Source organism: Parasteatoda tepidariorum, chromosome 1 (assembly GCF_982258835.1).
Source record: "Parasteatoda tepidariorum strain Cologne lab strain chromosome 1, Ptep-v5.0, whole genome shotgun sequence".
Classification (NCBI taxonomy): domain Eukaryota; kingdom Metazoa; phylum Arthropoda; class Arachnida; order Araneae; family Theridiidae; genus Parasteatoda; species Parasteatoda tepidariorum.
In genome coordinates this window covers 69,090,062-69,103,932 of record NC_141755.1, presented here as the reverse complement: position 1 = coordinate 69,103,932, position 13,871 = coordinate 69,090,062, and the positions used below count along the sequence as shown (strand labels likewise).

Genomic DNA, 13,871 nt, shown 5'->3' with positions numbered 1-13,871 from the left:
GAATTTTAACTCATTCAATTCAGAATGAAAAATTACATCGGAAAATATATTTTATTCATACTTATACTCATTCAATTCAGAATGAAAAATTACACCGGAAAATGTATTTTATTCATACTTATACTCATTCAATTCAGAATGAAAAATTACACCGGAAAATGTATTTTATTCATACTTATACTCATTCAATTCAGAATGAAAAATTACATCGGAAAATGTATTTTATTCATACTTATACTCATTCAATTCAGAATGAAAAATTACACCGGAAAATGTATTTTATTCATACTTATACTCATTCAATTCAGAATGAAAAATTACACCGGAAAATATATTTTATTCATACTTATACTCATTCAATTCAGAATGAAAAATTACACCGGAAAATGTATTTTATTCATACTTATACTCATTCAATTCAGAATGAAAAATTACACCGGAAAATATATTTTATTCATACTTATACTCATTCAATTCAGAATGAAAAATTACACCGGAAAATGTATTTTATTCATACTTATACTCATTCAATTCAGAATGAAAAATTACACCGGAAAATATATTTTATTCATACTTATACTCATTCAATTCAGAATGAAAAATTACACCGGAAAATGTATTTTATTCATACTTATACTCATTCAATTCAGAATGAAAAATTATATCGGAAAATGTACTTAATATGTTTAGATAGCAAAGTTAAAAGTATAAGCAAGTACACGCCAAAAGTATTTTTCACGCATGCAAAATTAGAACAATTTGTTCTATTGACTCGTGAATAACCTCTTTCGATTTAACGTTGAGTTAATATTAATAGAGTAAATTATATTTTAAATTCTTTTATATAATTAGAAATTTAACTTCTTCTACATTTATTTTTTAAAATTTTGCAACGATTTAAAAAATTAAAAAATAGTTGAAAAAAGGTTTGTTTTAAAGACATACGCAAAAAAAAAGAAATTTTTTTATAAAGATTTTGAAAAATTGATTTCAGAGTTGGAAAAAGTTAACCTCATAGATACAAATTTCTAATCGTTAATGTTTAATTTTATTCAAAAAATTTAAAAAGATGTCAGACAACATTTTGGTGTATATCTGAAAATATATTTAAAAAAAAAATCTTATTTTCGTAAAAATTTGCATAAGAGTTTATTATGTGTTGCCGACCGTGTAGGTTGTTTAAACAAGCTACAAAAGTATTAAGCCCATCAACAACTCAAATTTTGCTCTATCATATTATTTATCTTTCTGTTCCCACTATAACGTCATGATTATTACCATTGAATTCGTGCCGTTATCGTCTTGTTATCATTGTTTCTGACAAACTTAGATGCATTTTTATATAACCAGGGGGCTATCATATTATTTATTATTTTTGTATTCCCACTAATATCATGATTCATTCCATTGAATTCTGGAAAACAATGTATTTTTTGTAAGATGAAAAAACTGTATGTAGACAAATAAATAGCAATATTTAAAAAATGTCCCGAAACAAAGTTTTTTCTTTCTTTTTTTAAAATTATGCATTATCAGGATTCTTTAAATTTTTGACATTTTTTTTTGTTGCTTTTCATGGCTTTTGTATTAATTTCCGTCCCATAATGTGTGTATTGTTTTAAATTCCCTTCTGACATGGATTCTAAAAACATGCAAAAAATATTAAGGGCGGTCATTCTGGAAAACAATGTATTTTTTGTAAGATAAGGTATCTAAATAAGATAAGATTGTATACAAATAAATGGATTGTCTTTGTAAGATAAGATAGACAAACAAATAGCAATATTTAAAAAATGTCCCGAAACAAGATTTTTTTCTTTCTTCCTTTTTTAAAAAAAATTATGCATTATTAGTATTCTTTTTTTTCCACAGTTTTTTTGTATTTTTTCTAAGTTTAGATAACAGAATGTAGACAAATAAGTATCAATATTTAAAAAGCGTACCAAAGCAAAGTTACTTCCCCTCTTTTTTTAAAATTGTACATAATCAGTATTCTTTAAAATTTTCAGATTTTTTTTCTTCCGTGACTTTCACATTCATTTGCGTCCCGTAATGAGTATACTTTTTTTTACTCTACTTTTGACAAGGATTCTAAAAGTATGCAAAAATATTTAGGGTTGTCATTATAAAATATCATGAATGTTTTATAGGACAAGAAAACAGAATGTGGATAAATAAATAGCAATATTTTAAAAACGACCCTAAACAAGGTAGTTTTCTTTTCTTTTTTCTATAAATTATTCACCAGTATCAGTATATTTTTCATACGATGCGATATCAAAATGTAGACAAATGAATATCAATATTTAAAAAAGGCAACCATACTAGTTTTTGTTGCTCTTCAAAAAAATTATAACTTTTTTTTCTTAAAATTTTCATTTTTATTTTTGTTCCTCCATGGCTTACACCTTATTTGCGTCCTGTAAAGTGTTGACTTTTTGATTCTACTTTTGACAGGGTTTCTAATAGTATATTTTAAGGTTGGTCCTTACAAACATTCAGTATTTTTATCGGATTAGGTAACAAGAATTAAACAGATGAATAGAAATTTATAAAAAATGATTAAAAATTGAAGAAAACACCTCTACTTTTTTTTTTTTTTAAATTATGGATTATCAGTATTCTTTAAAATGTTTTTGTTTCTCCCCAGGAACATATTAATTAGAGACTCTTAATGTGTTTACTTGAAAAAAAAATGCGGTTTTAAAACTCCCAGCTGGGTGGGTTGTGCAAAACCATAAAACTTAAGAAGTAAATCCGTAGCCTCAATGGTATTTTACCAGACAAGAACAAGTTTTTCCCGTAATAGTTACAAAAAATCCGCAATCAAAACGGTTTTTTACAATACAAAAGAAAAAGTTTTCTCCGTAAAAATTATAAAAGGAAAAAAAAAACTAAAAAAAAACGTAGACAAAAAGTTTTTTATTCTTTTTTCTCCACATACCAAAGTTAGTTTTTTCTGTAAAAGTTAATCTGAAGTTAAAACGGAATTTTTTTCTATCGGAGCAAATTTATTCTGTGAGAGTAAAAAAGTAAATTTGTACTTGAACATAATATGAATATTTTACGTCTGCACGGCTGCCGGTATGCGCGGGAAGCAGAATTCGTATCGACCAGTCATCCCTGGGATTCGAACCTGCGTCTCCTACTCAGGAGACGAGCGATCTGACATTTGAGTCATTGCAGATCCAGTGATTTAAGATTTTTTTTTATTTTGTTTTGTAACTGGTGTCAAACAGCTGCTCCAATTTTGTGTTTACGACTATCAATGTTCAAATTTCTGTATTTACTTTTGAACCCTATTCCGAAGACAAGGGAACTCCTGGATCAAGCATGGGGAAGAAATAACTTTCGCAAAAGACTTTTATGATGGAATTGACCAGCATTTGCGTTACGTGAAGCTAAAAACCATGATAACCATCCATGGTTAGCCCGATGGTAAGAAGATTTTACTTTATGACTCGTCTACCACTGCGAATATTTTACGTCAGCACTGTGGTCGGTGCGAGCCGGGAGCAGAATCCGTATTAACCAATCATCGCTTGGATTCTAACTTGGGGCACCTCATTGGGAAGCGAACGTTGTATTCTTTGTGTGTTTTATAATTTTAATTTTATAAGCGTCGTTTATTTTATAGCCCGACCCAATTTTGAGTTTACGACTACCAATGACTCCGTAACCTTGTAATTTCAAACCCAATCCAGAAGAGAAGGGAATTCCTGGATCAAATATTGAGAAAAATTTTGCCTTTATGTAGGAATTTTGTTTGAACTAACCTGCATTTGCGTAACATGGAGAGAAAAACAACGAAAACCTCCCACAGTTAGCCTAACGGCATGGGACTCTAAACCATGATCCGTCTATCACTGAGGATATGTCAACACTGTGTGATTGATGTGAGCAGTGTGTAGAATTCATATCGACCACCCATCGCTAGGATTATAGGGTCACTTTATTGTGCGTTTTATCCCCTCAGTTACCGCGGCTTCAGTGCTTTATTATTTTATTTTAACCGTCGTTGAACAGCCGACCCAGTTTTTGGGTTGATTGCTACTTATATTCAACTCCGAAGCCTTGTGATTTTGAACCCAATCCAGTAGACAAGGGAACTCCTAGATCGAGTATTGGGAGAGATTTGCCTTCGTGGAGGACTGTTTGATGGAGCTAACCCGTATTTGCGTTACATGGAGAGGAAGACCACGAGAATATCCCACGGTTAGCCTGACGGCAAGGGCACTCTAACCCATGATCCGTCTACCACTGAGGATATTTTACGTCAGCACTGTGGTCGATGCGAGCCGGATGCGGAATTCGCATCGACTAGGATTCGAACTGAGTTCGTCTCACTGGAAGGCGAACGCTCTATCTCCTGATCAGTAAGGAACTCTCTTTACCTTAAAAGTTTTGTACATTGAAATTATATTTAATTGCAAAAGCATTTAAAACTATAGTGGCCTACTCTTATAAAATGTCTGGGCACGCTTATGATCTTGTTTGACGTGCTGGAGGTTGGGAGTAATAAAACAGAGAGGACTCTCCGAATATTTTTTTTTAAGTAGTAACATTCAGTAAATATTTATATTTGTAACTATAAAGGAATCTGTCATGTTTCTATTAGAACATGAATCGTACATGAAATATTTGCTGAAAAGTAAAAGCAAGTACAGAAATTAATCGTAAAATGATTTAAGAAAAGGTCGGCTAGCAAAACTTCACAAGAAAACCTAGCATTTCAACTGACTGTATTCCGTTTATAATAAGGGTAAAAAATAGTTTTGTCAAAAAAAAAAAGAAAAAAAAAAAAAGCAGCTTTAAACTGTCAAATATACGGAGATGGCTCTTAAAAGAAACTGGTATTTTTTAGAATGAATACTTTTTTAATTCCACGTTTGGGAAGAATTCTAAAAATATATTTTAATGTAAGTAATTTCGGAACACATTGTATTTTTATAGAATAAGATGACAAAATGTAGACAAATGAAATCAATCTGTAACAAACGATAAACAAATCCACTTCTTTAAGATTTTTAAATTTTTTTTTCACACTTAGCATTTTGAAAAGTTTTCAAAAACAATTTTGGAGTTTAATTTTTAGATTTAAAACCTTCCTGTAAGAAGGAAAAAGGATTTATAATTTTTTTTTTATTTCTTTGTTGCTTTGTTTTAGTTTTTTACTAGGCAATTTGAAAATCTGATACTATATTCTACTAATTACCTCATATTACGTACAGCCGTTAAGTTATTCATGAAAGTTGATTTGTTAATGCATAAATTACTAGCACGGAAATTATTAGGACGGGAAGGAACACTTATTTTTTTTCTAAATTTATTTACATCTATTAGTTACTATTGCAAATATCACTATCGCGTTCAATTTCTACACGAAGACTGTTCTTATCACCATAGAAACATGCATTTGTTTAAACTCAACATAAGAGTATCTTTCAAAAAGACACGCGTTGAATTGTGTCAGAATCATCAATACTGAGTGCTGTTTCTATCAATGGTTTAAATATGTATGAAAAATCCCATTGTGAACAAAAGTTTTTTTTTTTTAGAGTATCTAAGCGATATGGAGCTTCTGTTCTCTTTATTAACTATTTAGTTGAGTTAGATTGCAGACAAAATAAAAGATAGTATTTTAGTATGTATTACGAATTATGAAAGTTAAATATTTATGTGTAATTGCGTGTCGAACCAATTCACTTTAAAAGTGTATTTATATTTCTTTTTTGAGATTGACGTTTATTTCCGAGTTTAAGTTTTAGTAAGTCATTTAAGAATTTAATTTTATTTCAATTCGAATTTATTATTTGTTTTTTTATTTGTTTTATTGTAATTATTTGTTTTATATCTCATCATTTATTTTTTACGTATTATTCTTTGCAAATTCATTTTTTTATCTAATCCCATTAGCTACCAAACGATTATCTTAAACTGTTCAAATGATTTTCATTTTTATTTATAAATGTAAAGTCGTTAACGCACAATGAATAAAAATTATGAAAAAAAAAAAAAAGAATTCATCATTAAGTTTTATTTATGGTTTCTTGATGTCCTAAATAAAGTGATCAAGGTCAGGCAACTGTAATACGTAAATTTAATTTTATTACTAGTATATACTGGCTATCCCCTAAACGACGGATGATTTGAAAAATCAATTAGCGAAAAATAATGTTATAGAAATAGATAGTTTGCTGAGTTCTGCTCAAGAATGCAGAAAATGTATTCCCATTAAGTATCAAAAATAGTTACAAAGATATACGACAGATGGCACTACTGACTAGGAAAAACTAGAAAGCAATATTTACAAACTAACCGTCATTTGTAGCTATAGTATGAAGCAGTTTAAGGACAAAATTAGTTGACGTCTATGCAAACATTTCACTTGGAATGGTGTAGCAGAACATCGTTTTACTGGACAACTGCGCCATCTGCGTCGAAGTTTCTAACTAATTTTGAAAGTTGGTTAGAATATGTTCATTCATTTCCAGTATAGATCTTAGAAATTTGTACATTTTTAAATTCTTCCGCTTCATTTAAGTTGATTTTTTCAAATTGCCTGTCATATTTGGAAACTCTTAAATGAAATTTACCGGGCAAAAATAAAAGATTTCAATTAAAACTTTCCTTTTATTCTGTAGGGAACAATAGTACCAGCTGAAAACTTCAATGCTGAAAGAGCAGCAGCAAAATTACGCAAAGCTATGAAAGGTATTGGTGAGTAGCTTTAAGCTAATAACGTTATTATACGCCCAAACGTGAGTATCATTTGCCAATGTTCATTATGAAAGTACTTGTGTATGATTCCGACGATCTGGAAAGTTGGATTAATTTGCGTCAAATTGACATTGACACCAAATCATTTCATTTTGCAACCAGTGCGTATTTAATGAAAAATTAAAATAAAAAGTTACTTTATTTTTAAAAAAAGGTCGAAATTAATGTTTTGGAATAAACGATTAAGAAGCTAGTGGCACTTTATATTTTAATTTAAGGTGCCACTAGTTTTTTTAATCTCTAGGCAAACTAGCATTATATTTAACAACAAACACAAAAGCTATTTTAATGAAAAAGCTTAGAAGAATAACCACTTATTTGGTACGCTGTAGTTTTCCATTATAAGCGAAAAATCGATTTGTTTGGCGCCATTTTTTGGTTTTGCTTAACATGATCGACGATATTTTACGCAACTACTATTTTCCAAAAAATTTCTAGGTATTTCTGATAAGTTTAAAATAATAATAACTGAAGGGTACATTTTTTTCAGGCACAGATGAACGAGCTATAATAGATGTCCTTGTGACACATTCCAATTCACAGAGACAAGAAATAAAAAGAAAATACAAAAGTCTTTATGGCAGGGTAAATCATGCTTTTAAAATATATATTTTATTAATAGAGAGATTTTGCACTCTTCTCGGGCCTCCTACTGCTACCGTTTGTAAATAGATTAACATTACACGCGCATAAGTTTATTTTTGTGAGGCGATCTAAGAGTTGATTTAGTTTAAGGTTGTTTTTTAAGGCACCTGTCGTCGCACGAAATAAACTTTTCTTACGAATAATATGCTATTTTCATAACTGCTATCAGTGTTTGACTATTTACGTAACGTGTAGCCTATTTTTAGCCAGTGCGCTCTATGCTAATTATGAAAAGATCACAAAACGTCAATATGAAGAACAATTCTTTATTTTAAGAAAATAAAAAGCGTTTGTGATTTTGTTTTTTAATATTTAAAAAGTTACTCCAAAGTTTTAATATCTTGGCTCTTAAAAAAATTGCGAAAAACGAGAATAATTAATTGATTTTGATTACTTTCATTTAAGGGAAAAGGATCTCTCCAAATTGATAATATTTTCGAAAAAAATTTCAGTACTTTTTTGTGAAATATTTTAGTAGTTTGTCCATTCTAAAGCCCAGATAATTCTTTTTGGCAAAATGGTATCAGTAGTTGCCGCAATGGTATCTATAGTTACCGCAAGATAAGGTGCTGCTTTTTTTTATACTTTAAAAGAGCATTGAGCGTTTTTTTTATGCTTTCAGAAGAGCTTTGAGAAACATTGTTAAACTAGCATTTACAAACCTCCGCAATGGTGTTAAACGAGAATCTAGTTGATTGGACAGAGAGAGAAGAGTGCAAAATCTTTCGAAAATGTTCTACTCTCAGACCTTGATGATTTGAACTCTACTGAGAATATATTTGGACTAAGTAACAGCCATGTAGGAAAAGAAAACCACGAAAACTAGCATGGTTATTCTTATGGCAAGGGATCAAGATAAGCATTATATCGCAGGCTTAAACAGCTGACCTATATCGGGTATGCAATGTTCAATTTGGTTTGTCATGCCTTTTTAATTCCAACCCAGAAGGCAAGAAAACCATTGGATCGTACTTATTTCCTCTTTGGCACTACAAACCATGAAGGATCGTGACTTCCTAAGCCACACATTATCCAAACTTTTAAATCTTTGTCCTTCCTTTTCTTAGTTTTTAACTTTGATGATTTCTCGCCGGTATTTTTAAACCTAAAAACCTAGCAAAAGCTCATTTCGAGGCAATCGCTTCTATCCTCTGAACCATTTCGCCTCGGAGAGAATATTGGAAAGCAAGAGGAAAACTTTGAACATTAAACCTTCTACAGTTAAACAGATAACAAAGTGGTTTTATCCTATGATTGGCTTACCAACAGAGACAAAACATTTCAACGTTGTGGTCATTGTTAGATACAAATAGAGTTTGAGCTTTGTATCAGAAGAGAATGTTCCTCATCTATTTTCTATTTTTTTTTTTATAAAGTTGAGAACAAGAAGAAAATTAGCTGTGCATTTAAAAAACCTATTCAGATGAAGAATAATGATGTAATATATTAAAAAATTACAACAGATAATATATTAAGAATTTTGACTTGCTTTGAGTTAATGTTTACTTATATAGGTAGCTTAATTGAATTTTTTCCCTCTGTAGGATTTAGTGGAAGATATTCAAGCCGAATTAGGAGGCAATTTTGAAGATATTTGTGTAGCTTTACTGATGCCACAGATTGCGTATCTTGCAGATTGCTTCTACGATGCATTACAGGTACAACATAACTATTATTATTCAGTTTCCTTTTTCTTTCCTTAAATAGTGCTAAATGTTAGCTTTAGAATTAACTGCCTTCTAAAGTTTTTAAATAGTAACGAAAATATTATGTTTGTATGATAATGTAAAAATTTTATGAAATTAAAGTTTTAAAAACTACATTTTTTAGGTAGACTAACGAGGAGAACATAATATTACTCTTGTCAGAGCTCAAACGAAAAATGTTGGGCCCATCACATTTGAAATTTGTGGAGATATTTTCGGTGGTGATAGAATTTTATTAAAAAGGTGATGCCCCTGCAATTTTTATTTTAGGGCTGACAAAAATAAAATTATTTTATGTGTCGAAAACTTTCTTAACACTTTTTGAACACTGATATTTTATAATATGGATTATTTTCTTCGTTTTAGTTTCGAGTCTGTTTAGTTTTGGATTTATCTGTTTACTCTTGAAAGTGGTCAAAATTTAGACTAGTGATATATTTTGCTTGCACTATTTTGGAAACAACAATAACTTGCATGATTCAGAATTTCTATTAAAATTTGAGATCTCCAGCTAGTCAGAAAGTAGTCGAAATTTCTACCGTCTATAAATTTTATTTGGCAATAATTTAAAATCTGCTTGCTGCCGTTAGTAAATGAATGAAACGTGCATTGAGGACCAACAAAAATCTCCAGTTTAGTTTGAACACTCTAAGGAATGGAAATGGCTCAAATTGCGATCGAATGTAAATTTCTTTTGGCAATAATATGGTGTCTGTAGAGCTCAGAAAATAATTGAAATTTGTTCTGAAAATCAGCGTAGAATCCAGACGAGATTTAAGCTCTCTAGTTAGTCGGACAGTGGTTTGAAATTTCAATTGCAAGATCCTCCCTCCTTTCGTAAAAGTGAGCAACTGAAATAGTATATAAATGGTTTTTCCTTAAACTATTTTAACTATTGAACTATTGCAAATGGGAAATTTATGATTATAAAAATTTTTTTACAAGCAGATTTGAAATGCAATTTAAAGTATTTGCTTTTAAAGTACCACTACTTTATTATTAATTACCACTACTGTAGTACATTTACTTTATTATTATTTACTCTGATCTTTAAATATTTGAAACACAAAAAAATCGTTTTTATTTTTATTATTAATGTAAAATAAAAACATTTTTTTCATAAAAACAAATTAAAATTGTAAACGTGATCATATCAGTTAAATAATATTTTTTACAGTTTCGTGTTAAAATTATTTGTAGAGGTAGCGATATAGTAGTTGATTTACAATTGAAATTCTATTTTCATTTGTAATTATTTTTAACTATGCAAACACTTAATGCTTTCAAAGAATCTTGAAAGCGTTTTTGTATATCTAATTAAATTATTTAGATATAGTGGTGTGAATAAACCATTGCGAATTATTATTTATAAACTAAGAGCAAATATTAAACATTAAAAGTTAAAAGAAAAAATCACGAGAAAATCATGAGATTCGGCAACTAAGATAACATCATAATTGAACGGTTTTTATTACTTTACCCGGGCATTTTTCAAAACTTTGTTTAGAAGACTAGTTTCCTGTAAGTGTGTCAAATTTTGTCAAAATCGGACGAAAGTTTTGAATTGAAATGACACACACATATATTAAGGATGGTGATATGAGAAAACCGGGTGTAACCGTGTTCTATTAAAACAGACAAAAAAAAAAAAAAAAAAATCTATATGTGCTCGAATTCCTATGCGTGCAACAATTTAGTTCTGTTATCGAGTTGCATACGAGATAAGTAATCGTGATTCCTGCAGTTTGCGAGGTATTTTCCGATTTTTTGCTGTATTAAAATCATGTACTAATTATTTTATTAATTTTTCTGCCCAAATCATCACTCAAAATACATATTTATAAGAATGGATTGCTGGGAATGGTTATGCGAACTCAGATGATACCTACTGATATTACTTGATTTAAAACTTCATTCACTTTAAAAATATACAAATCGGCAATAGCAGTTGATGTATTTTAAGCGCCTAAAAGCAGGCACCCGTTTTCAAGATTTGCCAGACGTGAATGAGTAGAAACAAAAGTGATTTGAAAGATAAAAAGCTACCATAGTAAGCAATAATAAGCATAAAAGCAAGCAATAGTAAAGTTACCCTCGAAAAATATGAAAAATAAAGGTGAGAAAAAAAGTGCAATAGCTGAGAGAGAAAAAAAAATGATGAACAAAACAAGAAAAATCACGATGGTCGAGAAGGGTAAAATACATTTCCACGTGCTATGGAAGGGAATCAGCATTCATAATAGTAAAATAAGATTCCAGGAAGGGTAAAATACATTTCCACGTGCTATGGAAGGGAATCAACATTCATAAGAGTAAAATAAGATTCCAGGGCATCAAGATAAGCTGATGTTACTCGGATGGAAATAATTTCGGCATTGTCGAAATTGAATTTATGCCCAAGATTTCAACAATGTGCAGCAATTGATGATATCTTGAATTCTTCATAATGGATATATCTATCGTGTTCCTTAAATCTAAATTTTGAAGCGCGTTTAGTTTTTTCGTTGTAGCCAAGGTTTATATTTGATACCTATTGATGCTTTAAAATTATTCTTAGACTTAAAAAGAGCATTTTTTTAAATGTCTAAAATACTGAACAATTAATTTTGTTTGTATTTATAAAAAAATGCATTACATCAAATCTTTTATCATTGTAGGGTTTAGGTACAGATGAAAAATGCATAATTGAAATATTATGTACTCATCATAACAGAGTAAGTAATAATTGAAATTTGTGCTAATTTACTTTTTGTTTATAGAAAGCATAATTGAAATATTATGAAATATTATTGAAAATTTAAGCATAATTGAAATATTATGTGCTCATTATAATAGAGTAAGTAATAATTGAAACTAGTGTTAATTTACTTTTTGTTTATAGAAAGCATAATTGAAATATTATGAAATATTATTGAAAATTTATGCATAATTGAAATATTATGTACTCATCATAACAGAGTAAGTAATAATTGAAACTGTGTTAATTTACTTTTTGTTTATGGAAAGCATAATTGAAGTATTATGAAATATTATTGAAAATTTATGCATAATTGAAATATTATGTACTCATCATAACAGAGTAAGTAATAATTGAAACTTGTGTTAATTTACTTATTGTTTATAGAAAGAATTAAAATTTATCATTAAAGTATAAATTTAATAAATAAAATTTAGAAACAATATCTTTAAAACGATAAGAAAATGAAAAGTTTGAGATTTGTGATTAATTCAATATGATAAAATGAGAAAAGAAAGATTTATCCTTTCATTAATAATTATTTAAGATATATAGAGTTTATCGTTAATAAGATTAGAAATAAAAAAAAAAATAACAAAGTAGTAATAATAATTTATTTATTTATACCAATAAAGTAAAATTCACTACATAAGAGTTTAAGTTAATGTATGAAATTAAAAGATAAATAGAATATGATTATTTGCTTTTTTTTTGAAATATAAACTTTTTGAAAAGAAAATGGCAGCGTTTAAATGCAGCGCAAAAGAAGAAATTGAAAATTCAGATTTAATAAAAATAAATTTAAGAGAAATATGTAACCCTTATTAAGACAAAGTCATTAAAAGGTTCATTGTCAGTACAATAAAAAATACAATAGAATGTAAGACTAGTTTTTAAATGTTTTGCAAATTGCCTTAATGTATTTACCCTGATAAGTTAACATAGGTTTTCACTTATCTTTTTTCCATTTTTTTTCTCATTCTAAAATTTTGTCCTTTCTTTAGGAAATCGAAGAAATAAAGTCTTATTTCAAACAAAGTAAGTAAACTTGATTTACTAATAAAAGATATGCCATTTCCATAAATGCTGTGAGTTAGCAATACTTACTCATGACTGCTAGATCAAATTAACAATAATGTTCGTTATGAAAATGAAACAAACCATCAATATGGAGAAATTATAAACATCAATATGGAGAAATACTGAAATTATAAAGCACCGTCCTTATGTGTTTTTAAAAATGAAAGTCTTTTTTTAAACGACACTTCTAGCCACCGTAAATGCAACACCCTGAAGGAAGCATGCAAATAACATGAAATTTACAACATGCATTAGCGGAGGTGAGATATGCAAATTATTAGAATTTCAGCGCAGACGCACATTACGTGCTCCAGTGGAGCCACTTCAAAGCGCTAGTTAAGGCGTTATGCACCGCCACACTGGTCCTGCACCGGGTATTGAGGTATGGGGCGGTATTGGATATTACTCTCGCACTCCTCTAGTACGCATTGCCGGTACTTTAAACAGCCAGCGCTACATCTCCGAGGTGCTGGAGCCAGTTGTTCTATCTTACCTTCAGAGCTTGCCCACAGCCATATTTCAACAGGATAATGCTCGACCACACGTGGCACACATTGTGCAAGGGTTCTTCGTCAATCGCCAGATTGAATTGCTTCCCTGGCCAGCTCACTCTCCGGATCTTTCGCTGATCAAAAACAAGTGGTCCATGATTGCTCAACGATTGACCCAGATTACATCCCCAGCTGCCACATCAGATCAACTTTGGCAACGTGTGGAAGCTGCTTGGTTTGCTGTTCCCAAATCTAAAGTCTCTTTGAATCAATGCCGAGGCGTGTGGCAGTTTCCAACAATGGCGGCTACTCTGGCTACTGATTTTGGCAAGAACCACACTTCACAAAAGTCTATAAATTTAATCATTTGATACTTGGTCAACATCTTATCTACAAAATAAATTTTGTTGTGATATCTCTTGTCTTTCTTGG

The 13,871-nt window shown here is 29.9% G+C and overlaps 1 protein-coding gene across 4 annotated transcripts in view; it reads left to right on the top strand.

Moving 5' to 3' along the window:
• Positions 1-13,871, top strand: part of LOC107444487 (annexin A11) — a 31,193-nt gene that overhangs the window by 1,908 nt on the left and 15,414 nt on the right. Inside the window, exons 1-6 of one of the 4 annotated variants that reach the window (XM_087165864.1) lie at positions 6,322-6,468; positions 6,645-6,714; positions 7,271-7,365; positions 8,970-9,083; positions 11,789-11,845; positions 12,873-12,906. In XM_087165864.1, coding sequence (XP_087021990.1) covers positions 6,708-6,714; positions 7,271-7,365; positions 8,970-9,083; positions 11,789-11,845; positions 12,873-12,906 — 307 coding nt within the window. In that variant the 5' untranslated portion in view covers positions 6,322-6,468; positions 6,645-6,707. Of the gene's footprint in view, positions 1-6,321; positions 6,469-6,644; positions 6,721-7,270; positions 7,366-8,969; positions 9,084-11,788; positions 11,846-12,872; positions 12,907-13,871 lie in introns of those variants that run through there. The other 3 variants (XM_087165859.1, XM_043039272.3, XM_043039271.3) reach the window with 3 other exon arrangements.